This window comes from Lonchura striata, chromosome 24 (assembly GCF_046129695.1).
Source record: "Lonchura striata isolate bLonStr1 chromosome 24, bLonStr1.mat, whole genome shotgun sequence".
Lineage (NCBI taxonomy): Eukaryota > Metazoa > Chordata > Aves > Passeriformes > Estrildidae > Lonchura > Lonchura striata.
In genome coordinates this window covers 6,788,926-6,816,705 of record NC_134626.1, presented here as the reverse complement: position 1 = coordinate 6,816,705, position 27,780 = coordinate 6,788,926, and the positions used below count along the sequence as shown (strand labels likewise).

General features: G+C 60.0%; 1 protein-coding gene across 1 annotated transcript; it reads right to left on the bottom strand.

The window, feature by feature from the left end:
- Positions 1-45: 45 nt before the first annotated feature.
- LOC110481003 (protein-arginine deiminase type-1) lies at positions 46-21,127 on the bottom strand. Its single transcript, XM_077788231.1, has 16 exons — positions 21,036-21,127; positions 17,313-17,487; positions 14,685-14,754; positions 13,321-13,382; positions 12,567-12,684; positions 12,362-12,487; positions 10,498-10,673; positions 10,315-10,418; positions 8,669-8,792; positions 7,081-7,188; positions 6,846-6,997; positions 3,718-3,862; positions 2,313-2,406; positions 1,793-1,872; positions 357-482; positions 46-279 (listed from the first exon to the last, which is right to left on the bottom strand). Exons 1-16 carry the CDS (start codon positions 21,125-21,127, stop codon positions 46-48), a joined length of 1,986 nt encoding a protein of 661 aa, XP_077644357.1.
- Positions 21,128-27,780: the final 6,653 nt, after the last annotated feature.

Genomic DNA, 27,780 nt, shown 5'->3' with positions numbered 1-27,780 from the left:
ACAGGGACGGGGACACGGAGGGGACACGGAGGGGCCGGGGCCACCTCAGGGCACCACGTTCCACCACTTGAAGGCGAAGGGCTTGCGGCGCACGTTGGTGCCGCAGTGGACATCCCCCGAGAGGACGTGGTAGGAGAAGAAGTCGTCGATGAAGGTGCAGGAGAGGCCCAGCGGCTCCAGCAGCTCCCGCACCCGCTGCTCCAGGCAGCAGCGCCCGCCCACCACGGGCCCGAAGGGCTTGGGGATGCCCAGGTGCCGGCCCAGCACCAGCATGTTCACCTGCAGCGGGGCGGGCGGTCGGGCAGGGCTCGATCCCAGGGGAACCGGGGGTCGGGGTCGCGGGGTCGGGGTCTCACCATGTCCGGGAACAGCGCGTCGGCGCGGGAGTTGGTCAGGATGAAGAGCTGCGGGATGTCCACGATGTCCTGCTCGCTCAGCCCCAGCTCCTGCTTCAGCAGGTCGCGGTTCCAGTCGATGCAGCGCTGCGGGAGGGGCGCGGGGCTGCCGTGCTGGCTCTCCGCATCTCAGCCTCGGGCCCCGCTGGATCCCATCCCCATCCCCATCCTCATCCTCATCACCATCCCAACATCCCACCCCATCCCTGTGGACATCTCCCACCCCATCCCAACCTCCCATCCCACCACATGCCAACCTCTCACCCCATCCCTGTGGACAACCTCCCACCCCATCCCACCCCATCCCAACCTCCCATCCCACCCCATCCCAACTTCCCACCCCATCCTTGTGCACACCTCCCATCTTGCCCCATCCCAACCTCTCACCCCATCCCTGTGGACATCTCCCACCCCATCCCCATCCTCATCTCCATCCCAACATCCCACCCCATCCCTGTGGACATCTCACACCCCATCCCCATCCTCATCTCCATCCCAACATCCCACCCCATCCCTGTGGACATCTCACACCCCATCCCAACCTCCCACCCCATCCTAACTTTCCACCCCATCGCTGTGGACATCTCCCACCCCATCCCCATCCTCATCCCCATCCCCATCCCAACCTCCCACCCCATCCTTGTGCACACCTCCCATCCCACCCCATGCCACCCCATCCCAACTTCCCACCCCATCCCTGTGGACACCTCCCACCCCATCCCCATCCCATCCCCATCCCCATTCCATCATCCCATCCCCATCCCAATCCCATCCCCATCTCCATCCCCATCCCCATCCTCATCTCCATCCCAACATCCCACCCCATCCCTATGGACATCTCCCACCCCCCATCCTCTCCCTCCCGCTGCCCCCTCTGTGTCCCCTGGGGCCTCTCCCTCTCCTCGCCCCCTCCGGCTGTTCCTCAGGAGCCCAGATCCCCCCGCTGCAGCCTGGGACCCCCGGGATGAGCGGGGGAGCCCCCGGTCCCACATTTCCCGGGACCCCCGGGATGAGCGGGGGAGCCCCCGGCCCCACATTCCCCAGGATCCCCGGGGGTCCTGGGACGAGCGGGGGAGCCCCCGGCCCCACATTCCCCAGAGCCCAGATCCCGGGACCCCCGGGACGAGCGGGGGGAGTCCCCCAATCCCACATTCCCCAGGACCCCCGGGACGAGCGGGGGAGCCCCCGGCCCCACATTCCCCAGGACCCCCGGGACCCTCGGGATGAGCAGAGGGAGGCCCCCAATCCCACATTCCCTGGGACCCCCGGGACGAGCGGGGGAGCCCCCGGCCCCACATTCCCCGGGACCCTCGGGATGAGCAGAGGGAGCCCCCCGGCCCCACATTCCCCGGGACCCCCGGGACCCCCGGGACGAGCGGGGGAGCCCCCGGCCCCACCTGCACGTGGCGGTTGTCGCTGCGCAGGGACTCGTCCGCCAGGATCTCGTCGATGCTTTTCTTGTCCGCGGCCTTCGGCCCTGGGAGCGCCAGCGGTGAGGGACAGCGGGGACAGAGGGGGACAGACAGACGGACACTGGGGTGGACACTGGGGTGGACACTGGGGTGGACACTGGGGTGGACAGAGAGATGGACAGAGAGATGGACAGAGGGATGGACACTGGGGTGGACACTGGGATGGACTAAGGGATGGACAGAGGGGATGGACAGAGAGATGGACACTGGGGTGGACACAGGGATGGACACTGGGGTGGACACTGGGGTGGTCAGAGGGGATGGACACAGGGATGGACAGAGGGATGGACACCGGGATGGACACAGGGATGGACAAAGGAGATGGACACTGGGATGGACACAGGGATGGACAGAGGGATGGACACAGGGGTGGACAGTGGGATGGACAGTGGGACGGGACACTGGGAAGGACACTGGGAGTGCCGTTCCCTAGGGATGTCCTCACCGATGAACTGCGTGGCCTCCCCGTGGCCCTGCTGCTGCTTCTCCTTGAAGAGTTTGTAGCAGGCGTTGGGACTGGCCAGGAGCAGCCGGAATCCCTGCGGGACAGAGGCCGGGGTCACCCCTGGCGTGGGGGGATAAAACACCCCAGAGTCCGGCTGGGACCACCATGGCCCTCCCAAACCCAGCCCTGGAGCAATGGGATGCCCATGGAGATCCCAAATCCATCCTCAGGTCCATGAGATGCCCACACCAATCCCAAATCCATCCCTGGGCCATGGGATGCCCATGGAGATCCCAAATCCATCCCTGGGCCATGGGATGCCCATGGAGATCCCAAATCCATCCTCAGGTCCATGAGATGCCCACACCAATCCCAAATCCATCCCTGGGCTATGGGATGCCCATGGAGATCCCAAATCCATCCCCGGGCCATGGAGTGCCCATGGAGATCCCAAATCCATCCCTGGGCCATGGAGTGCCCATGGAGATCCCAAATCTATCCCTGGGCCATGGGATGTCCATGGAGATCCCAAATCCATCCCCGGGCCATGGAGTGCCCATGGAGATCCCAAATCCATCCCTGGGCCATGGAGTGCCCATGGAGATCCCAAATCCATCCCCAGACCATGGAGTGCCCATGGAGATCCCAAATCCATCCCCGGGCCATGGGATGCCCATGGAGATCCCAAATCCATCCTCAGGTCCATGAGATGCCCACACCAATCCCAAATCCATCCCCAGACCATGGAGTGCCCATGGAGATCCCAAATCCATCCCCAGACCATGGAGTGCCCATGGAGATCCCAAATCCATCCCCAGGCCATGAGATGCCCACACCAATCCCAAATCCATCCCTGGGCCATGGGATGCCCACACCAATCCCAAATCCATCCCCAGGCCATGGGATGCCCATGGAGATCCCAAATCCATCCCCAGACTATGGAGTGCCCATGGAGATCCCAAATCCATCCCCGCGCCATGGGATGCCCACACCAATCCCAAATCCATCCCCGGGCCATGGAGTGCCCATGGAGATCCCAAATCCATCCCCAGGCCATGGAATGCTCACACCAATCCCAAATCCATGCCCGGGCCATGGGATGCCCACACCAATCCCAAATCCATGCCCGGGCCATGGGATGCCCATGGAGATCCCAAATCCATCCCTGGGCCATGGGATGCCCATGGAGATCCCAAATCCATCCCCAGACCATGGAGTGCCCATGGAGATCCCAAATCCATCCCCAGGCCATGGAGTGCCCATGGAGATCCCAAATCCATCCCCAGGCCATGGGATGCCCATGGAGATCCCAAATCCATGCCCCAGAGCCCCCGGAAGGACAGAGATGTGGCAAAGGGGATTTTTGGGGTGCTGCAGAGCCCTGGGCAGGCTCCAGAGGCGGCACCTTCCTGTCCAGGGCCGGGACGAAGGTGAGGAACTCGTCCACGTGGCCCACGCTGAGCCACTCCGAGTAGACCTCGAGCGGCGCCTGCACGCTCTGCGCCAGGAGGAAATCCCGCACGGCGCGGCACATCCTGCGGCCCGCCGCCCTGCGGGACGCGCACGGGTGGGCACCGACACCCGCCCCGACACCCCTCCCCAAAACCCCCTCCCCAAAACCCCATCCCTGCCCCAAAACCCACTCCCCAAAACCCCCTCCCCAAAACCCCCTCCCCAAAACCCCCTCCCCAAAATCACATCCCCCAAAATCCCATCCCCAAAACCCACTCCCCAAAATCCCATCCCCAAAACCCCCTCCCCAAAACCTGATCCCTGCCCCAAAACCCCCTCCCCAAAATCCCCTCCCCAAAACCCCCTCCCCAAAATCACATCCCCAAAATCACATCCCCCAAAATCCCATCCCCAAAACCCACTCCCCAAAACCCCATCCCCAAAATCACATCCCCAAAATCCCCTCCCCAAAATCCCATCCCCAAAACCCCCTCCCCAAAACCTGATCCCTGCCCCAAAACCCCCTCCCCAAAACCCCCTCCCCAAAATCCCCTCCCCAAAACCCCCTCCCCAAAATCCCATCCCCAAAATCCCCTCCCCAAAACCCCCTCCCCAAAATCCCCTCCCCAAAATCCCCTCCCCAAAATCCCATCCCCAAAATCCCCTCCCCAAAACCTGCTTCCTGCCCCAAAACCCCCTCCCCAAAACCAGCTTCCTGCCCCAAAAACCCATCCCAAAAACCCCCTCCCCAAAACCTGATCCCTGCCCCAAAACCCGCTCCCCTGCCCCAAAATCCCCTCCCCAAAACCCCCTCCCCAAAACCCGCTCTCCACCCCAAATCCTCTCCCCACCCCAAATCCTCTCCCCACCCCAAATCCTCTCCCCACCCCAAAACCTGCTCCCCTCTTATATACATATTCCTAGATCCCTAATATTGCATAAATACATAATCAATAGATCTCCCTGTGTTTTAGATAAATACATTGATATATCCCTATATTCTATAGAAAGTGTGTTAATATATGCATGTTATGTAAAGAGAAACTGCTAAATCCCCGTATCATATAAATATATCAATATAAACATATATTACTAGATCCCTATATTGTTAAATCCATATATTATATAAATATATATTAAATCCCTATCTTATATAAATATATATTACTAGAACCCTAATATTACATAAATATATCAGTGTATCTCCCTGTATTTTAGATAAATACATCAATATACCCCTATGTCATATATAAAATGTGTTAATATATACATGTTATATATACTGCTAAATCCCTATATTGTATAATTATATTTTGCTAAATCCCTATCTCATATAAATAATTATTACTAAATCCCTAATATTACATAAATATATTGGTGCATCTCCCTGTATTTTGGATAAATAGATCAATATATCCCTATATTATATATAGTGTTAATATATACATGTTATATGTACTGCTATATATAATATAGGGATATATCGATGTATTTATCTAATACATCTAATCTATAATATATGTATATTATATAAATATATACTGCTAAACACCTATATTATAAAAATATATTTTGCTAAATTTCTATATTATATAAATATATATTTTAAAATCCCTATTTTATATCAATATATATTACAAAATCCCTAATATTACATAAATATATCAGCGTGTCTCGCTGTATTTTGGATAAATACGTGGATATATCCCCATTTGGACAACCTGTGGGTTGAGTTTTTCCCACCCCTGCGATTCCCAAATCCCACCAGGATTAATTAAACCCCCGGGACAATTGGGAGAATCCCATTTCCCGCAGCGCGAGCCCCGGGAGCGGCCGCGGGATTTTGGGATGGAGCGGGCGGGATCGGGGTTGTTTTTCCCGGAAAATTCCCTCCTCTGTTCCCGGCGCTGCCAAGCACCGCCTGCCCCGGCGCGACAAACCCCGGCGGCTCGGAATTCCCAAAAAACCCAGGGAGTGGGCGAAGGGGAAAAAAACGGGAAAAACGGGAAAAGGGGAAAGGGGAAATGGGAAAAGGGGAAAGGGGAAAGGGGGAAGGGGAAAAGGGAAAGGAGGAAAGGGGAAAAGGGGGAAAGGGGAAAGGGGAAAGGGGAAAAGGGAAAAGGGGGAAAGGGAAAAGGGGAAAGGGGAAAAGGGAAAAGGGGAAAGGGGAAAGGGGAAAGGGGGAAAGGGAAAAGGGGAAAAGGGAAAGTGGGAAAAGGGGAAAATGGGGAAAAGGGGAAAAGGGGAAAAAGGGGAAAAGGGAAAGTGGGAAAAGGGGAAAATGGGGAAAAGGGGAAAGGGGAAAATGGGAAAACAGTGGCCAGGTTTTGTGAGGGTCAGAGGAGCACTGTGGGGTTTGCCTGTAAAATCTGGGATTTGATGGGGATCAGGCCCAGGTTTTTTCTCCAGGAGGTTCTCGAGGGCGGGTTTTGGGATCTCCCAAGGGCGGGTTTTGGGCACTGCCCAGGGCAGATTTGGGGATCTCCCAAGGGAGGGTTTTGGGATCTCCCGAGGGCGGGTTTTGGGCACTGCCCAAGGGAGAGTTTTGGGATCTCCTGAGGGAGGGTTTTGGGATCTCCCAAGGGCGGGTTTTGGGCACTGCCCAGGGCAGATTTGGGGATCTCCCAAGGGAGGGTTTTGGGATCTCCCGAGGGCGGGTTTTGGGCACTGCCCAAGGGAGAGTTTTGGGATCTCCCGAGGGCGGGTTTTGGGATCTCCTGAGGGCGGGTTTTGGGATCTCCCAAGGGCGGGTTTTGGGATCTCCCAAGGGCGGGTTTTGGGCACTGCCCAGGGCAGATTTGGGGATCTCCCAAGGGAGAGTTTTGGGATCTCCCAAGGGCGAGTTTTGGGATCTCCCAAGGGTGGGTTTTGGGCGCTGCCCAGGGCAGATTTTGGGCGCTGCCCAGGGCGGGTTTTGGGCGCTGCCCAGGGTGGGTTTTGGGATCTCCCGAGGGCGGGTTTTGGGCACTGCTCAGGGCAGGTTTTGGGCACTGCCCAGGGCGGGTTTTGGGCGCTGCCCAGGGCAGATTTTGGGCACTGCCCAGGGCGGGTTTTGGGCTCTCCCGAGGAGGTGGCGCTCACCAGGGCAGGGGGCTGCCGATGAGGATCCGCCCCAGCGGGTACTCCTTGCCCCGCACCGTCACCGGCGGGCTCACGTCCAGGTTCCCAAAGGAATCCAGGCTGGTCACGCTCTTCCCGGGGGGCTCCCGGGTCACGTAGCCGAAATCTGGGCCCTGGGTAAGAGGGAAGAGGTGCCAAGGACCTCCCGTGAGGGGATTTTGGGGAGAAAAAGGGGGATTTCAATGCAAGGACACACCAGGATCTTCTTAAAAGCGAAATCCTTCAGGCCCCTGTTCCTGGGAGAGTCGAAGACCACGGGGAAGGATTTGTGTGGAGCTTCCACGTAGCCGAACTCCAGCTCATCCTGTGGGAAGGAGATGAGGAGGAGGAGGAGGAGGAAGGCTCTGGGGAGCGATAGGAATCTCCACCAGGGATGTGGGGAGGGTGGGGCAGGAAATGGGGTGAGCCTGGCAAAGCCCAGCCTAAACCACCAGGGAGGCTCCTGCTCGGCCCTCCCGGGGTGACACCACAGCCACGGTGTCCCCCTGGGGTCCTCCTGGCAGTGGGACCCTCCTGCACAGCCCCATGGGTGACACCACAGCCACGGTGTCTCCCTGGGGTCCTCCTGGCAGTGGGACCCTCCTGCACAGCCCCACGGGGTGACACCACAGCCACGGTGTCTCCCTGGGGTGGCCCTGGCAGTGGGACCCTCCTGCACAGCCCCACGGGTGACACCACAGCCACGGTGTCTCCCTGGGGTGGCCCTGGCAGTGGGACCCTCCTGCACAGCCCCACGGGCCCCCTTCCAGTGGGGTCCCCTCGTACAATGAGGTCACTCTCGAGGTGTCCCTTGGGTCCCTCTTCCAAAGCACCACGGGGACCCTTCTGCAAAAGGAGACCCCTTGCAAGGTCCCACGGGGTCCCTTTTGTAGCAAGGACCCCTTGTAATGTCCCACGGGGTTCCTTTGCAGTGGGGTCTCTTTGCAGTGTCCCATGGGTCCCTTTGCAGTGGGGTCCCTTTGCAGTGTCCCATGGGTCCCTTTGCAGTGGGGTCCCTTTGCAGTGTCCCATGGGTCCCTTTGCAGTGTCCCATGGGTCCCTTTGCAGTGGGGTCCCTTTGCAGTGGGGTCCCTTTGCAGTGGGGTCCCTTTGCAGTGGGGTCCCTTTGCAGTGTCCCATGGGTCCCTTTGCAGTGGGGTCCCTTTGCAGTGTCCCGTGGGTCCCTTTGCAGTGGGGTCCCTTTGCAGTGTCCCATGGGTCCCTTTGCAGTGGGGTCCCTTTGCAGTGGGGTCCCTTTGCAGTGTCCCATGGGTCCCTTTGCAGTGGGGTCCCTTTGCAGTGGGGTCCCTTTGCAGTGTCCCATGGGTCCCTTTGCAGTGGGGTCCCTTTGCAGAGTCCCATGGGTCCCTTTGCAATGGGGTCCCTTTGCAGTGTCCCATGGGTCCCTTTGCAGTGTCCCATGGGTCCCTTTTGCAATGGGGTCTCTCCTGCAGTGTCCCATGGGTCCCTTTGCAGTGGGGTCCCTTTGCAGTGGGGTCCCTTTGCAGTGGGGTCCCTTTGCAGTGTCCCATGGGTCCCTTTGCAATGGGGTCCCTTTGCAGTGGGGTCCCTTTGCAGTGTCCCATGGGTCCCTTTATGTGTCCCTCACTGGGATCCCCCTGCAGTGGGGTCCCTCGGGCGCAGCCCCCCGGGATCCCTGTCCCGGTGTCCCGCTGTGTCCCCGGCGCCAGGCCGGGCTCCCCGGCCGTTGTCCCCATCCGTGCCGCCCTGGCAGCGTTCCCCGTGCCCGGTGCCCGCTCCCGTGCCCGTCGCTGGCTCTCCCGTGCCAGGCCGGGCGGGCTGACCTGGATCCAGCGGTCGCTGCGCGTGTCCTGCTCCGCGCACACGGTCAGCTTGCAGTTGGCTTTCCGCAGCAGCGCCCGCAGCCCCTCCAGGAAGGCCTCGTTGGAGTCCGAGCCCTGCTTGATGCTGGGGGGGACAGCGGGGGGACTGGGGCTGCCAGCGGGATCATGGGGAGCCCCCAAAATCCCAACCCTGCAGCTCACAGCTCATTCCTGAACACCCTGAGCAACATTCCGGTGGGGATTGGAGCTGGAGAGGGAGCTCAGTCTTTTATGGGATTGGAGCTGGAGAGGGAGCTCAGCCTTTGTGGGGTTGGATTTGGAGAGGGAACTCAGCCTTTGTGGGGTTGGAGCTGGAGAGGGAACTCAGCCTTTTATGGGATTGGAGCTGGAGAGGGAGCTCCAGCCTTTTGTGGGATTGGATTTGGAGAGGGAGCTCCAGCCTCTGTGGGATTGGAGCCGGAGAGGGAACTCCAGCCTTTTGTGGGATTGGATTTGGAGAGGGAGCTCCAGCCTCTGTGGGATTGGAACTGGAGAGGGAACTCCAGCCTTTTGTGGGATTGGAGCTGGAGAGGGAGCTCCAGCCTCTGTGGGATTGGAGCTGGAGAGGGAGCTCCAGCCTCTGTGGGATTGGAGCTGGAGAGGGAACTCAGCCTTTGTGGGATTGGAGCTGGAGAGGGAGCTCCAGCCTCTGAGAGGGAGCTCCAGCCTTTTGTGGAATTGGAACTGGAGAGGGAGCTCCAGCCTTTTGTAGGATTGGAACTGGAGAGGGAGCTCCAGCCTTTTGTAGGATTGGAGCTGGAGAGGGAGCTCCAGCCTCTGAGAGGGAGCTCCAGCCTTTTGTGGGGTTGGATTTGGAGAGGGAGCTCCAGCCTCTGTGGGATTGGATTTGGAGAGGGAGCTCCAGCCTTTGTGGGGTTGGATTTGGAGAGGGAGCTCCAGCCTTTTGTGGAATTGGAACTGGAGAGGGAGCTCCAGCCTTTTGTGGGATTGGAGCTGGAGAGGGAGCTCCAGCCTCTGAGAGGGAGCTCCAGCCTTTTGTGGGGTTGGATTTGGAGAGGGAGCTCCAGCCTTTTGTGGGATTGGAACTGGAGAGGGAGCTCCAGCCTTTTGTGGGATTGGATTTGAAGAGGGAGCTCCAGCCTTTTGTGGAATTGGAACTGGAGAGGGAGCTCCAGCCTTTTGTGGGATTGGAGCTGGAGAGGGAACTCCAGCCTTTGTGGGGTTGGATTTGGAGAGGGAGCTCCAGCCTTTTGTGGGATTGGAGCTGGAGAGGGAGCTCCAGCCTTTGTGGGGTTGGAGCTGGAGAGGGAGCTCCAGCCTTTCTCCTTGGGATTTAAACACCCTGGGCAGCATTCCTGCATGGAATTGGAGCTGGAGAAGGTCTTCCAGCGTTTCTCCTCGGGATTTTAATGCCCCAGACAACATTCCTGCATGGGAATGGACCTGGAGAGGGAACTCCAGCCATTCTTGAGATGGAAATGACTCCCACAGCAGCAGCTGGCTCCCTTCCCAAACATTCCCAGGCGGGAATGCCTAAGCCTGGCTCAGTATGGCCCCACAGAGCTGGGAAAGGTCGGGAACTCCTCCCTGGAGAGTGCCCCAGGGCAGGGGACACCCCTGTGCCGTGGCGGGGACACCCCTCCTACCTGCAGACAAACACCTCCAGGGGCTGCTGCGTGTTGGGCGTCATGATCCAGGGCGCCACGCGGAACACCACGGTGTCCGTGAAGATCGGCGTGCCCGGCGCGTCCTGGTGGAGCCAAAATGGAGTTTGGGACCTCCAGCACCGGGGGTTCGTTAGGGGAGGGGTGGGGACGACCCCGCTGTACCTTATGGGGCACCTCCAGCAGGCTGGCGCTGAAGGACACCAGGCCGGTGAAGCCTCTGTCGGGGAACGCCAGCCCCTCCACGTAGAAGGTGCTGTCCCCCTGGCCAGCATGCTCCAGCACGTAGGAGAGCTTGTCTGGGCCCAGCACGGGCTTGTAGAGCGGGTGGGCATCACCACCTGGAGAACCCCAGATCCCCAGCCCGAACTCAGCAGCCTGGAGAACCTCAGATCTCCACCCCAAACTCAGCAGCCTGGAGAACCTCAGATCTCCACCCCAAACTCAGCAGCCTGGAGAACCCCAGATCTCCACCCCAAACCCAGCAGCCTGAAGAACCCCGGATCCCCACCCTGAACTCAGCAGCCTGGAGAACCTCAGATCTCCACCCCAAACCCAGCAGCCTGGAGAACCCTGGACTCCCACCTCAAACTTAGCAGCCTGGAGAACCCACCCCAAGTTCAGCAGCCACCAAGTTCATTCCCACCACGAGTTTAGCAGCCTGGAGAACCCTGGATTCCCAACCTCTGGAGAATCCCAGATCCACATCCCAAACCCAGCAGCCTGGAGAACCCCAGATCTCCACCCCAAATACAACACTCTGGAGAACCCACCTCAAGTTCAGCAGCCACCTAATTCATTCTCACCCCAAACTCAGCAGCCTGGAGAACCCCGGATCCCCACCCCAAACCCAGCAGCCTGGAGAACCCTGGACTCCCACCCCAAACTCAGCAGCCTGGAGAACCCTGGACTCCCACCTCAAACTTAGCAGCCTGGAGAACCCACCCCAAGTTCAGCAGCCACAAAGTTCATTCCCACCACGAGTTTAGCAGCCTGGAGAACCCTGGATTCCCAACCTCTGGAGAATCCCAGATCCACATCCCAAACCCAGCAGCCTGGAGAACCCTGGACTCCCACCTCAAACCCAGCAGCTTGGAGAACCCTGGATCCCCACCCCAAACTTAACACTTTGGAGAACCCACCCCAAGTTCAGCAGCCACCAAGTTCATTCCCACCACGAGTTTAGCAGCCTGGAGAACCCTGGATTCCCAACCTCAGCAGCCTGGAGAACCCCAGATCTCCACCCTGAACTCAACACTCTGGAGAACCCACCCCAAGTTCAGCAGCCACCAAATTCATTCTCACCCCAAACCCAGCAGCCTGGAGAACCCACCCCAAGTTCAGCAGCCACCAAGTTCATTCCCACCACGACTTTAGCAGCCTGGAGAACCCTGGATTCCCAACCTCTGGAGAATCCCAGATCCACATCCCAAACCCAGCAGCCTGGAGAACCCCAGATCCCCACAGCCTGCCCACAGGGGGACACGCCAGCAGCAGGAGGAGGAGGTGGTTGGTGCCCAAGGGTGGCAGAGAAGTTTCCTCCTCCTCCTCCTCCTCCTTCCTGGGGAACGTTCTTGATCTTTCCGGGACAAAGAGTGCTCCGTCCCCTCGGGTCCAGCCCTTTCAAGGTGCGTGGCTCTGGCTGAGGATCTAATGACACCCTTGGCTCCCTGGACCTGATTTTCGGCGCGGAGCTGCCGGGGATCCAACCGTTCAAAGGCGAAGGGCGCTGCCCAACGGGATGGGCTGCTTGGCTGCTTGGCTCCCTGCCCGAGCCAAAACAGTGCCAGGAGCCACGTGGGGATTCCCGTGCCGTGGGAATGTCAAAATTCCAGCCCTCGTTTTGGGAAAAGCATCTTTGGAGCGTTCTCCCCCTTGGTTTCTCCCATATGTCCCCACCCTGTGCGACAGCAGAAGATCTTTGGGGGTGAAAGGGTGGTTACAGCAAACAGGGCGCCCCGAAGAACTAAACCCACGGGCTTGGCTCACCTTGGGTCACCCTGGGGTGGGGGAAGGCAGAGCTACTCACGGGCGGCGTGGAACACCCGCGCCTTGTCCGCGTCGCTCTCGGGGACGTGCAGCACCACCGGGTACTCGGCGAAGATGGCGCTGGGGCCCTGGGTGCGCAGCAGCATCACCGACATGTCCTGCAGGTCTGCGGGACACAGGGGACACGGAGGGAGGGGATGGCAGTGGGGGAAGCCCCCAGGGAGCCCCTCGGGGTCACAGCCCACCTGCCAGGGTCCGTATGTCCACCTCGCCGCTGTCCGTGCCCCCCGCGCCGGGGCTGTCCCGGTCACAGTTGACCAACAGCACGGCCCCTTGTCCGTCCGGGCCCCACGTCCACTTGGCCTGGAGGAGAAGCACCGAGAGGGGACGGCAGCAGGGTTTCCCCCGTCCTGGGCCGAGGAGAGCCCCGTGCTCGGAGGAGAACCCAAGGAGACACCGGCGCCGCTCCAAACCGCCCCGTCCCAGCGGCAGCTCCAGCAGGGCCTGCACGGACCGCTCCGAGATTTTATCTCCCAACCAGGCTGGAAGTGCCTCCAGCCTCGCCTGGACACGGCTGCAGCGCTTCTGGAAGCTCAGCCCATCTTGATACCAGTTTGCGCCACCGATCGGGCTGCGGTTAATTAGCCCAGCTGGGCTGCGGTTAATTAGCGTGGGTTAAAGGCCAGGGCACAGGCAGATGTGTGGCCAAAGGGGGAAATCTCCTGCTCGACTCAGGAGATGAGAAGAGAGAAAGGAGATGGAAGAGAAAGGCAAGAAAAAGCTGAAAGTTTTCTCCCACAGGATCCTCAGGACCAGGCTGGAGCCGCAGGAGGTTTGGCGTGGAATAGGAAAAGAAATCCTTTTCCCGCTCAATTAGTAGGCTGAGGATCTGCCGGGCTGTTTGCCCTCACGCAGACACCACCCAGGTCCCTGTCCCTCCTGGAGATTTTCCAGGAAGAGGCCAGCGACGGATCCGCCCTCCCACGCCGCTCTCCTCACCTTGTCCTTGCCCTTGCTCTTCACTCGGCCGCTCCGGCTCCAGTCCACGTCCAGGGACACCTCTGGAACGGCGAGAGGGAGGAAGCCACAGGCAGGGGATGAGGTCTTGGAGCCATTCTGGGCTCCTCCTTGGCACCCCACTCCAACCCCACCTCAACCCCCCAAGCTGCTCCACGCCCAACGATTCCAACGAAGCAGGAGAAGAAAACACAACCCAACAGCTCTACCGTGACTTGCCCTCTTTGATCTCCACCTGTCTCCTCTCACTTTGGTTTCCCCCCAGCAGGACATCCCCACTTCATGGTAGATTTTACATTTTCATTGTGTTTTTCTCATGGCAGAGTTTGTTTTCATGCCATTCCTTATGTTTTCATGGCAGATTTTATGTTTTCATGGCAGATTTTATGTTTCCTTGGCATTTTTTACGTTTTCACCTGTTTCCCATTGACTGTTTTCCACGAAGCCAAATCACGGTGGAGGCACAAAAATGCATTTTCACTGTGGTTGAGCAAACACCCAAATAATTTTTAGGAAATCTGGACTTCTCCTCACAGAGCCCTTCTTGCCCCAAACCCCACCTCAATCCTAACCCAAAACCTCCTCCAGATGGGACACGCAAGGCGTGGAAAACACAGGGATGGAAGCAGAGATTGTTCTCCTTGGGGCAGAGAGGACAACGTGGAAGAGCCGGGAGGGAAACTCGAAATCCAACCGAGAGAAGAACATTTGGAAGGCAAAATCCCTGTGGCCAGTGATGGCCCCTGTTGGCTCCAGCGAGGCCCATCGGCCACGGGACATGGGATTCAGCTTCTCCAGGGGTAATTTTGGGAGGCGTAGGCACGACTTGAGGACACAGGTCAGACTGTCATGTGAACGCTTCAGAAAATCCCAAATTTAGGGTAATTAATCCATCCCAGTGGAGACTTCTGCTCCCAGACTGGCTGTCTAGACTCCCTTTGTAGCCAGCAGGGGAGAGCAGGCATTTGGAGGGAGTGATTCACCTCACCCCAAACTCCTGAAACAGGTCAGGCGCCGCTTCGGTGCCGATCCCGCTCCCCTCGCTGCTGGAGGAGGCACCGGCCGGAGCCGGGCGAGGAGATCTCCCATGGATCCTCTTTTCCCAAGGAATCACCTTGGCAAGCACGGGAGGATGCTCCTGGGTGGGGACACGGCCCAGCCTCCCTCTCTCCCACACCATAGAAGGCAGCGTTTAATTAATCATGGTTTAATTATTCTCCTCTTGCTCATCAGCATCAGTAAAGCACCCAAACCTTTATTGCCTGTGGCCCCCGAGGAATTGGGACCTTGTGATGCAGCCAGATCCCAAGAGACCGGGAATTCCCGGAGCCTTGGTGGGCACCTACCGACACAGGTGAGGTACAGCCAGGCCACCGCCAGCTCGCGGCCCTCGCGGTCGTAGTAGGCGATCTTCACCTGCAGAGACGTCCCCACACCGTGACCCACATCCCATGGGACAGCAGGATCTCCATCCCCACACCGTGACCCACATCCCATGGGACAGCGGGATCTCCATCCCCACACCGTGACCCACATCCCACCAGCCTGCTGGGATCTCCATCCCCACACTGTGACCCACATCCCACCAGGCTGCTGGGATCTCCACCCCACACCGTGACCCACATCCCACCAGGCTGGCGGGATCTCCATCCCCACACCGTGACCCACATCCCACCAGGCTGCTGGGATCTCCATCCCCACACCGTGACCCACATACCACAGGGCTGGTGGGATCTCCATCTCCACACCGTGACCCACATCCCACGGGGTAGCAGGATCTTCATCCCCACACCATGACCCACATCCCACCAGGCTGGTGGGATCTCCATCCCACACCATGACCCACATCCCACGGGGTAGCAGGATCTCCATCCCACACCATGACCCACATCCCACGGGGTAGCAGGATCTCCATCCCCACACCGTGACCCACATCCCATGGAGCTGCTGGGATCTCCATCCCCACACCGTGACCCACATCCCATGGAGCTGCTGGGATCTCCATCTCCACACCGTGACCCACATCCCACGGGGTATCAGGATCTTCATCCCCACACCATGACCCACATCCCACCAGCCTGGTGAGATCCCCATCCCCGCACCGTGACCCACATCCCACAGGGCTGGTGGGATCTCCATCCCCACACCGTGACCCACATCCCACCAGCCTGGTGGGATCTCCACCCCACACCATGACCCACATCCCACCAGGCTGGTGGGATCTCCATCCCCACACCGTGACCCACATCCCACCAGGCTGGCGGGATCTCCATCCCCACACCGTGACCCACATCCCACCCGACTGGTGGGATCTCCATCCCCACACCGTGACCCACATCCCACCAGGCTGGTGGGATCTCCATCCCCACACCGTGACCCACATCCCACCAGGCTGGCGGGATCTCCATCCCCACACCGTGACCCACATCCCACCAGGCTGCTGGGATCTCCATCCCACACCATGACCCGCATCCCACCAGGCTGGTGGGATCTCCATCCCCACACCGTGACCCACATCCCACTGGCCTGCAGGATCTCTATCCCCACACCGTGACCCACATCCCACAGGGCTGCTGGGATCTCCATCCCCACACCATGACCCACATCCCACCAGGCTGGTGGGATCTCCACCCCACACCGTGACCCACATCCCACCGGCCTGGTGGGATCTCCATCCCCACACCGTGACCCACATCCCACAGGGCTGCTGGGATCTCCATCCCCACACCGTGACCCACATCCCATGGGGTAGCAGGATCTTCATCCCCACACCGTGATCCACATCCCACCCGACTGGTGGGATCTCCATCCCCACACCGTGACCCACATCCCACAGGGCTGCTGGGATCTCCATCCCCACACCGTGACCCACATCCCACGGGGCTGCTGGGATCTCCATCCCCACACCGTGACCCACATCCCATGGGGTAGCAGGATCTTCATCCCCACACCGTGACCCACATCCCACCAGCCTGGTGGGATCTCCATCCCCACACCATGACCCACATCCCACCAGGCTGGCGGGATCTCCATCCCCACACCGTGACCCACATCCCACAGGACTGGTGGGATCTCCATCCCCACACCATGACCCGCATCCCACCAGCCTGGTGGGATCTCCACCCCACACCGTGACCCACATCCCATGGAGCTGCTGGGATCTCCATCCCCACACCATGACCCACATCCCATGGGACAGCGGGATCTCCATCCCCACACCATGACCCACATCCCATGGGACAGCGGGATCTCCATTCCCACACCGTGACCCACATCCCATGGAGCTGCTGGGATCTCCATCTCCAGACCGTGACCCACATCCCACCAGGCTGGCGGGATCTCCATCCCCACACCGTGACCCACATCCCACCAGGCTGGCGGGATCTCCATCCCCACACCGTGACCCACATCCCACCGGACTGGTGGGATCTCCATCCCCACACCGTGACCCACATCCCACGGGGTAGCAGGATCTCCATCCCCACACCGTGACCCACATCCCACAGGGCTGGCGGGTTCTCCATCCCCACACCGTGACCCCACCAGACCGTTGGCATCTCTGCCCTCCCAGGATCATGGGATGAGCTGGGGAGGGCCCCACAAGGATCCCCAACCCAAGCCCTGCCTGCCCGCCCAGCTGGGCCCCAGGAGCTCCATCCCAACCTTTCCCCGTTAATCACAGTTCTCTGGAACTCTGTGCCAGCTTCAGCCAAAACTGGGCATGGAAAAAGTCCAACTTGGGGTATTTTTTGCTGCCTGGCACCGACTTTTGCAACCGCTGCGATGTCATCGTTAAGGCACCAAGTGGCACCTTCTCCTTCTGGGTTTCCTTTCTCGTCAGTGCCAATTACCCAACTCTGCTGGAGCTTCTCCATGAAAAACCACCCTGGTGTCAGCAATACCCAGAAATCTTCGAGTTCTCCCAGGAAATTCCACTTATTCCCACCAGTTTGGGCACGTGAACGGCGCCTGACCTGGTTGTCATCGACGGTCCTGCTGGTGACATCGATGGTCACCGCCACCTCGATGTCGGGATCCAGGGGCCACCGGGAGTCCAGGGTGGGCTTTGTGGTGGGGCTGTGGATCATGTGCACCGTCACCGCCGGCGTGGCGTGCACGTCAAAGGACGCCGCGCCTTTCGGGATGGACCTGGAACGGAACAACCCCGGCTCAGAGACCACGGGAGCCAAATCCCCAAGCCTGGAATTAAACCCAGCCGTGACGGGGCGGGAGGAGCCCCGAGACCATCCCTGGGTGATGAAATGTCCCTGGAGCTCCACACACGGGACCTCTGTGGCGGCATTGGGCAAGCCCAGCTCCCGCTGCCGCTCCGGCACGTCCGGCCGTGGTTTGTCCCTCTGCGACCATGAGAAATTCCCCAAATTTCAGTGCCCCGTGACAAAACCCCACCCGGGGAAGAATCAGGATGGTTTTCATGCCAGCCACGCGTGGAGCTGGGGGCTGTGGGACCGTGCCGTGACCTGAGGGATGCCGGGGCTGGAGCGGAGCCTGGGTCCCGGCGCGCAGCGCCCGCGCCCGGCTCCGTGACACCCTCGGGAGCCTTTGAAGTGCTGCTCCCTGCTCTGACCTGCTCCCGGCTCCCCCGGCTGCGTCCCGGGGGGAGCCGGGTGGGAACTGCAGCAGCCAGAACATAAAAACCACAACATCAAAACCCGCCGCAGCAGGGATTTATCCCCGCTGTTGCTCTTGGCGCGGCGTCCCCGGTGCCTCCAGCAGCTTGTGAGGAGACGAAGGCGTTCCGTGGGCTTGGCATCCCCATCCGGAACACCCCACAAAGCCGTGGATCCAGGAATGCTGGATCCTATCTGGAACACCCCACAAAGCCATGGATCCAGGAATGCTGGATCCCATCCCAAACACCCCACAGGAATGCTGGATCCCATCTGGAACACCCCACAAAGCTGTGGATCCAGGAATGCTGGATCCCCTCCGGAACACCCCACAGGAATGCTGGATCCCATCCCAAACACCCCACAAAGCCATGGATTCTGGGAATGCTGGATCCCCTCCGGAACACCCCACAGGAATGCTGGATCCCATCCGGAACACCCCACAAAGCCGTGGATCCAGGAATGCTGGATCCCATCCCAAACACCCCACAAAGCCATGGATCCAGGAATGCTGGATCCCATCCCAAACACCCCACAAAGCCATGGATCCAGGAATGCTGGATCCCATCCGGAACACCCCACAAAGCCGTGGATCTGGGAATGCTGGATCCCATCCCAAACACCCCACAAAGCCGTGGATCCAGGGATGCTGGATCCCCTCTGGAACACCCCACAAAGCCATGGATCCAGGAATGCTGGATCCCCTCTGGAACACCCCACAAAGCCATGGATTCTGGGAATGCTGGATCCCCTCTGGAACACCCCACAAAGCCATGGATCCAGGAATGCTGGATCCCATCCGGAACACCCCACAAAGCTGTGCATCCACGGGATGCTGGATCCCATCCAGACCACCCCACAAAGCCGTGGATCCATGGGATGCCGTGATCCTGCAGATTTGGGGCTGTTTGCCGTGGGTTTGTGGCCCTCCCACCTCAGTGGCGCCGCCCGATTCTCAACGAGCCCCAAACAGCCCAAAATTGGAGCATCCACCACTAAATTCCCCCCAGCCGGTGCTTCCCGGGAATAAAACGATCCCATTTTTCAGCTGGAAGAGCCTCCACCATCTGCTGCTTGGGGCCACGGCTCAAATTTGTTACCAAGAAGCCAAATCACCCCATTTGGGGGCTCTGGCTCCACGTTTGGATAGGACTGAGAGGGCTCCCAGTCCAAAAGCAGCACAAAAAAATTGCATTTCATGGGTTTTCTGCATTCCCATCTGAACGAGGGGGGACACGAGGCTGTTTCAGGGCAGCCAGGGCGCTCTGAGGGGACGGTGGCACATCCTGGCCCGGCTCCAGCGCTCCATCCCAATAATTGCCTGGATGCGATGCCGACCGGCTGGGCCTGCGTTCTCTGTCATTATAAATGTGATTTATTAAATAATGACACTGTGACAGCAGGGCAGGGACAGCCACCTATCTTCCCAATAAAGCCACCCCGTATTTAATTCTCCAAAAATCCTTTTTCCTGACGTTGCCCGTGCACGGCCGCCGCTGGATTTTTTCTGCCTGAGCCACACATTTTGTTCCTCCTCCCGTTTTAGCTCCGAGTTGCTCGTCTTGAATTGCTCTTGCCCAATGTTCTTAGAGCCAGAAATAGACCCGGGGTGTGCTCGGGCTTTGCCTCCAAACCATCCTGGCCCGAGCCAGCCTCCCACCTTTGGATGAGCTCCCTGTGGGATACTGTCCCCAAAAAGGAGCTCCCCGTGGGATATTGTCCCCAAAACCAGAGTTTTGGGATGAGTTCCCCATGGGACATCATCCCCTACAACACACCCAGCGGGACCTGTCCATCCAAACCCTTGGGTGAACTCCTGACGAGCTCCGAGTCCGGCACCACCCGTTTCTCCTCCAAACCCATCCCAAATCCCTGCAGCTCTGTGGAACACACCAGGATTCCCCAATCCTCAGCAAACCCATCCCAAATCCCTGGCCCGGATACTCTGATCCTGAGCAAACCCATCCCAAATCCCTGCAGCTCTGTGGAACATTCCAGGATGCCCCAATGCTGGGCAGACCCATCCCAAATCCCAGTGGCTCCATGGAAACACTGGGATCGCTCAGTGCTGAGCAAACCCATCCCGAATCCCAGTCTGGGATGCCCCAATCCTGATCAAACCCACCCCAAATCCCAGTCTGGGATGCCCCAATCCTGATCAAACCCATCCCAAATCCCAGTCTGGGATGCCCCAATCCTGACCGAACCCATCCCGAATCCCAGTCTGGGATGTCCCAATCCTGATCAAACCCACCCCAAATCCCAGTCTGGGATGTCCCAATCCTGATCAAACCCATCCCAAATCCCTGGCCGGGATGTCCCAGTGCTGATCAAACCCATCCCAAATCCCAGTCTGAGATGCCCCAATCTTGATCAAACCCATCCCGAATCCCAGCCTGGGATGCCCCAATCCTGACCGAACCCATCCCAAATCCCAGCCTGGGATGCCCCAATCCTGATCAAACCCAAATCCCAGTCTGGGATGCCCCAATCCTGATCAAACCCAAATCCCAGTCTGGGATGCCCCAATACTGATCAAACCCATCCCGAATCCCAGTCTGGGATGCCCCAATCCTGATCAAACCCATCCCAAATCCCTGGCCGGGATGTCCCAGTGCTGATCAAACCCAGCCTGAATCCCTGGCTGGTATTCCCCATGCTGACCGAACCCATCCCAAATCCCTGACCGGGATGCCCCAATCCTGATCAAACCCATCCCAAATCCCAGTCTGGGATGCCCCAATCCTGACTGAACCCATCCCGAATCCCAGTCTGGGATGCCCCAATCCTGATCAAATCCACCCCAAATCCCAGTCTGGGATGCCCCACGCTGATCAAACCCATCCCAAATCCCAGTCTGGGATGCCCCAATCCTGATCAAACCCACCCCAAATCCCAGTCTGGGATGCCCCAATCCTGACCGAACCCATCCCAAATCCCAGTCTGGGATGCCCCACGCTGATCAAACCCAAATCCCAGTCTGGGATGCCCCAATCCTGACCGAACCCATCCCAAATCCCAGTCTGGGATGCCCCAATCCTGACCGAACCCATCCCGAATCCCTACCGGCGCGTGTCCAGGAAGACCTCGGTGCCCAGCACGCAGACGCCGCGGGCAGCGTGGCCGGTGGACATGGGCACGACGTGACGCGGGGCCATGGTGAGCCGGGCACGGCCGCATGGGCAGGGAGCTCCAGGCTGTGCCGGGAAACCAGCAGGACTGGATTAAAAGGCTCGGGAAGGTAACTCCTCCTTCCCGGGATGACGGGGTTCGGCCAGGGGACCCTGGTTCCACCTCCATCCCAAGATGAAGGTGATAGGGCAGCCCTGGGGCGGCTCCAGCGGGGACACCCGGCTGACAGCCAGCCCTGCTGGATGCTCCTCAGAGAGGCTTTGGGGTTCATTCCCTTCTTTTTGTTCCTTCCCAGCTCCATCCCAAACCCCTCAGCTCATGCATTAAACATCCCCGCTCCCCGGCAGCGCAGGGCGGTTGTTTGGGGTTATTACAGCGCTGTCATTAAAACCGGGCATTTTCTTTAAAACACCCCAAATTTTCCAGCCGGGCTCTCTCTGGGTGAGTCACGGCCCCGGCTGCAGCAGCAGCAGCTGGGCCATGCCTGAGTACAGCTGAACAAAGGGAAATGTTTGCTCAGGTCGGTCCTTCCCATCCCAACCATCCCGAGGACGGGAGGGACGGGCAGGGAGAACTGGTTATGGGGCAGGCGGGGAAGGGGAAAAACACCAACAGCCAACAACCGGAGGCTTCCCAAGGAAACTCCGACTGCTCCGTGCCTCGCTTGGACCTCGAGCTTCGGGGGAATGGAGGGTTTCCAGGCTGAGATCCCACGGGAAAGATCTCCTTTGTGGAAGCGGCAGATATCCATCGCTCCCCGGGCCATCCCATCCCGGAGGATTTCCCTGCCTGCGAGCCGGGAAACCCGGCTGGAGCAGGAGGGAGGGAGCCCTGCCTGCGGGGATGGAGGCAGCAGCTCCACAGGGTCCCTTTATATTTATTATTATATTCTAAAACTTTAAATTTTAAGTTTTCTGCTCGGTGGTGTTACACACTTTTAATTAACAACACACTCGTAATCCCAGCGTTATCAATCAATCTTGGAAGCTTTATTTACAGCTTTAGGTTAAATGCAATGTTTTCTTGAGTGAAAATCTGTTAGCACAAAGGTTTAAGATTCTCAGCGTCTAAAACCCCGGTATCTCATGGCTCTGGGAATGGGGCGGGATGTGCCGGGGACAGGGAATGGGAAGGAGAGGGATGGAAGGGCCAAAGCCCCGTGGGCAGCAGGAGAGGGCCCAGGGGAGCCGGAGCCGGCACGGAACGTCCTCAGCTGCGGGAGCGGGGAATTCCCTGGGGGATCAGACTGCGGGGATGGGCCCAGGCAGGCTCCAGGACGGGGATCCGGGATGGGGATCCGGGATGGGGATCCGGGATGGGGATCCGGGATGGGGATCCGGGATGGGGATCTGGGATGGGGATCCGGGATGGGGATCCGGGAAAGGGATCCGGGAAAGGGATCCGGGATGGGGATCCGGGATGGGGATCCGGGATGGGGATCCGGGATGGGGATCCGGGATGGGGATCCGGGAAGGGATCTGGGTAAGGGATCCGGGATGGGGATCCGGGATGGGGATCCGGGAAAGGGATCCGGGATGGGGATCCGGGAAAGGGATCCGGGATGGGGATCCGGGAAAGGGATCTGGGAAAGGGATCCGGGATGGGGATCCGGGTAAGGGATCTGGGAAAGGGATCCGGGATGGGGATCCGGGATGGGGATCCGGGATGGGGATCCGGGAAAGGGATCCGGGATGGGGATCCGGGAAAGGGATCTGGGAAAGGGATCCGGGATGGGGATCCGGGTAAGGGATCTGGGAAAGGGATCCGGGATGGGGATCCGGGATGGGGATCCGGGATGGGGATCCGGGAAAGGGATCCGGGATGGGGATCCGGGTAAGGGATCTGGGAAAGGGATCCGGGATGGGGATCCGGGTAAGGGATCTGGGAAAGGGATCCGGGATGGGGATCCGGGATGGGGATCCGGGATGGGGATCCGGGAAAGGGATCTGGGATGGGGATCCGGGATGGGGATCCGGGATGGGGATCCGGGAAAGGGATCTGGGTAAGGGATCCGGGATGGGGATCCGGGATGGGGATCCGGGATGGGGATCCGGGAAGGGGATCTGGGATGGGGATCCGGGATGGGGATCCGGGATGGGGATCCGGGATGGGGATCCGGGATGGGGATCCGGGATGGGGATCCGGGAAGGGATCTGGGTAAGGGATCCGGGATGGGGATCCGGGATGGGGATCCGGGAAAGGGATCCGGGATGGGGATCCGGGAAAGGGATCCGGGATGGGGATCCGGGAAAGGGATCTGGGAAAGGGATCCGGGATGGGGATCCGGGTAAGGGATCTGGGAAAGGGATCCGGGATGGGGATCCGGGATGGGGATCCGGGATGGGGATCCGGGAAAGGGATCCGGGATGGGGATCCGGGTAAGGGATCTGGGAAAGGGATCCGGGATGGGGATCCGGGTAAGGGATCTGGGAAAGGGATCCGGGATGGGGATCCGGGATGGGGATCCGGGATGGGGATCCGGGAAAGGGATCTGGGATGGGGATCCGGGATGGGGATGCGGGATGGGGATCCGGGAAAGGGATCTGGGATGGGGATCCGGGAAAGGGATCTGGGAAAGGGATCCGGGAAAGGGATCTGGGAAAGGGATCCGGGAAAGGGATCTGGGATGGGGATCTGGGAAAGGGATTGGGTAAGGGATCTGGGAAAGGGATCTGGGTAAGGGATCTGGGAAAGGGATCTGGGATGGGGATCCCGAAAAGGGATCTGGGAAAGGGATCCGGGAAAGGGATCCTGAAAAGGGATCCAAGATGGGGATCTGGGAAAGGGATCTGGGAAAGGGATCTTGGAAAGGGATCCTGAAAAGGGATCTGGGAAAGGGATCCAGGAAAGGGATCCGGGAAAGGGATCTGGAAAAGGGATCTGGTAAAGGGATCTTGGAAAGGGATCTGGGAAACGGATCTTGGAAAGGGATCTGGGATGGGGATCTGGGAAAGGGATCTGGGAAAGGGATCTTGGAAAGGGATCCTGAAAAGGGATCCAGGATGGGGATCTGGGAAAGGGATCCAGGAAAGGGATCTGGGAAAGGGATCCGGGAAAGGGATCCGGATAAGGGATCCAGGATGGGGATCTGGGAAAGGGATCCCGAAAAGGGATCTGGGAAAGGGATCCAGGAAGGGGCTCCAGGAAAGGGATCCGGGAAAGGGATCCAGTAAAGAGATCCGGGAAAGGGATCCGGGAAAGGGATCCAGGAAAGAAATCCAGGAAAGGAATCCCTCTCACTTTAAGCGCAGCAAGCACCCCCAGGTCCATGTCTCGTACCCCAGAGCAGCTTCAGGAATTGGAGGAGCCCGGAGGAGCAGCCAGGATGCTCCAGCAGGGAATGCTGGTGGCCTTTCCAGGCTCTCCCAGGCCTCGCTCGCTGGAGATTTTGGCTAAAAACCCATTTTCCACCCAAACTCCTGCTGGGAATGGCGTTGGCTCTCCGGGGTTCCTGGAGAGCACAAGCCCTGGTGGATCCCAGGATGGTGGGGTGGCCCCAGAGCAGCGTCCCCCAGAGCCACAGGCCCGGCTCCCCACTGGAGGCTGACTGGTTGTACTGGTTTGTACTGGGCAGGGGCTGTGCCCCGAGCCTGCTCAGCTGGTCTGGGCTGGGATGGACGGGAGCACACCTGGGATGGACGGGAGCACATCTGGGATGGACGGGAGCACACCTGGGATGGATGGGAGCACATCTGGAATGGGGCAATAGCACACCTGGGATGGACAGGAGCACACCTGGGATAGGGCAGGAGCACACCTGGGCTGAGGGATGGACGGGAGCACACCTGGGATGGACAGGAACACACCTGGGATGGGGCAATAGCACACCTGGGATGGACAGGAGCACACCTGGGCTGAGGGATGGACAGGAGCACACCTGGGATAGGGCAGGAGCACACCTGGGCTGAGGGATGGACAGGAGCACACCTGGGATGGACAGGAGCACACCTGGGCTGAGGGATGGACAGGAGCACACCTGGGATAGGGCAGGAGCACACCTGGGCTGAGGGATGGACAGGAGCACACCTGGGATGGACAGGAGCACATCTGGGATGGACGGGAGCACACCTGGGATGGACAGGAACACACCTGGGATGGACAGGAGCACACCTGGGATGGGGCAGGAGCACACCTGGGATGGACGGGAGAACATCTGGGGATGGACAGGAGCACACCTGGGGATGGACAGGAGCACATCTGGGATGGACGGGAGCACACCTGGGATGGACAGGAACACACCTGGGATGGACAGGAGCACACCTGGGATGGGGCAGGAGCACACCTGGGATGGACGGGAGAACATCTGGGGATGGACAGGAGCACACCTGGGATGGGACAGGAACACACCTGGGATGGACGGGAGCACACCTGGGAGGGGCAGGAGCACACCTGGGATGGGACGGGAGCACATCTGGGATGGACAGGAGCACACCTGGGGATGGACAGGAGCACACCTGGGATGGATGGGAGCACATCTGGGATGGGACAGGAGCACACCTGGGCTGAGGGATGGACAGGAGCACACCTGGGATGGGGCAGGAGCACACCTGGGATGGATGGGAGCACACCTGGGGATGGACAGGAGCACACCTGGGGATGGACAGGAGCACACCTGGGATGGATGGGAGCACATCTGGGATGGACAGGAGCACACCTGGGCTGAGGGATGGACAGAGCACACCTGGGATGGACAGGAGCACACCTGGGGATGGACAGCAGCACACCTGGGATGGGCAGGAGCACACAGGAGCACACCTGGGATGGACAGGAGCACACCTGGGGATGGACAGCAGCACACCTGGGATGGGCAGGAGCACACAGGAGCACACCTGGGATGGACGGGAGCACACCTGGGATGGGCAGGAGCACACCTGGGGATGGACAGCAGCACACCTGGGATGGACAGGAGCACACCTGGGATGGACGGAAGCACACCTGGGATGGACAGGAGCACACTTGGGATGGACGGGAGCACACCTGGGATGGACAGGAGCACACCTGGGATGGGACGGGAGCACATCTGGGATGGGACGGGAGCACACCTGGGCTGAGGGATGGACAGGAGCACACCTGGGATGGACAGGAGCACACCTGGGGATGGACAGCAGCACACCTGGGATGGGCAGGAGCACACAGGAGCACACCTGGGATGGACGGGAGCACACCTGGGATGGGCAGGAGCACACCTGGGATGGGCAGGAGCACACAGGAGCACACCTGGGATGGACGGGAGCACACCTGGGATGGACAGGAGCACACCTGGGATGGGCAGGAGCACACCTGGGATAGGGCAGGAGCACACCTGGGCTGAGGGATGGACAGGAGCACACCTGGGATGGGCAGGAGCACACCTGGGATGGACAGGAGCAAACCTGGGCTGAGGGATGGACGGAGCACGCCTGGGGATGGGACAGGAGCACACCTGGGATGGACAGGAGCATACCTGGGCTGCACAGCACGATTGGGGTGCTCTGTCATCCTCAGGCAGGGGAGCTGGGACAGCTGTGCCCCCCAAAATCCAGCGGGATCGCAGCCCTGGGCACGGAGGGTCCCAACCTTTCCGGGCTCGGTGGGTTTTGCAGCTCAGCCCCAGCCCCGTTCGGAGCCGCTGCGGGTCTCACCCAGCCCCAGGCACCGACAGATTTTGGGTGGAACCGGCACTCCCTCCTCTTCCTCCACAGCCGTGCCCGGGGACAGGAGGGTTTGGAACCACCCGGAGTGCCAGGCTCGGGACAGGAGGGTTTGGAACCACCCGGAGTGCCAGGCTCGGGACAGGAGGGTTTGGAACCACCCGGAGTGGCCGTGCCCAGGGACAGGAGGGTTTGGAACCACCCGGAGTGCCAGGCTCGGGACAGGAGGGTTTGGAACCACCCGGAGTGCCAGGCTCGGGACAGGAGGGTTTGGAACCACTCGGAGTGGCCGTGCCCAGGGACAGGAGGGTTTGGAACCACCCGGAGTGCCAGGCTCGGGGACAGGAGGGCTCAGAGCCACCCGGAGTGCCAGGCTCAGGGACAGGAGGGTTTGGAACCACCCGGAGTGCCAGGCTCGGGGACAGGAGGGTTTGGAACCACCCGGAGTGCCAGGCTCGGGACAGGAGGGTTTGGAACCACTCGGAGTGGCCGTGCCCAGGGACAGGAGGGTTTGGAACCACCCGGAGTGCCAGGCTCGGGGACAGGAGGGCTCAGAGCCACCCGGAGTGCCAGGCTCAGGGACAGGAGGGTTTGGAACCACCCGGAGTGGCCGTGCCCGGGGACAGGCGGGTTTGGAACCACCCGGAGTGCCAGGCTTGGGACAGGAGGGTTTGGAACCACCCGGAGTGCCAGGCTTGGGACAGGAGGGTTTGGAACCACCCGGAGTGGCCGTGCCCAGGGACAGGCGGGTTCAGAGACACCCGGCGCGGCCGGAGCTGATTGTCCCTAATTACAGCCTGTCCTGGGAAAGTGGCACATGACAGACGGATCCCGCCTGTCCATCACGCAGGGAGCAGGGGCAGCCGGCTCCGGGGGTGCCTCTGGCCTTCCCCCAGTCCCAGACTCTCTCTTGCCCATTGCCAGCCTTTCTGTGCCCAATGCCAGCCCCTTTCCCCAGCCCCAGCCCATCCCAACCCTCCCCAGACCGCCCCAGGAACCCCAGGAACAGCCGGATCCCTCCGGGGCGTTGCTCCCCGCCCATCCTGCAG

What these genes read in the sequence shown, in the direction of transcription:
- LOC110481003 (XM_077788231.1), bottom strand. Translation starts at nt 21,127, where the DNA reads ATGGCCCCGCGTCACGTCGTGCCCATGTCCACCGGCCACGCTGCCCGC. An exon ending in GTCTTCCTGGACACGCGCCG is followed by an intron (nt 17,488 to 21,035) that starts GTAGGGATTCGG and finishes GTTCCGTTCCAG; the next exon opens with GTCCATCCCGAAAGGCGCGG. An exon ending in GCGACAACCGCCACGTGCAG is followed by an intron (nt 483 to 1,792) that starts GTGGGGCCGGGG and finishes CCCCTCCCGCAG; the next exon opens with CGCTGCATCGACTGGAACCG.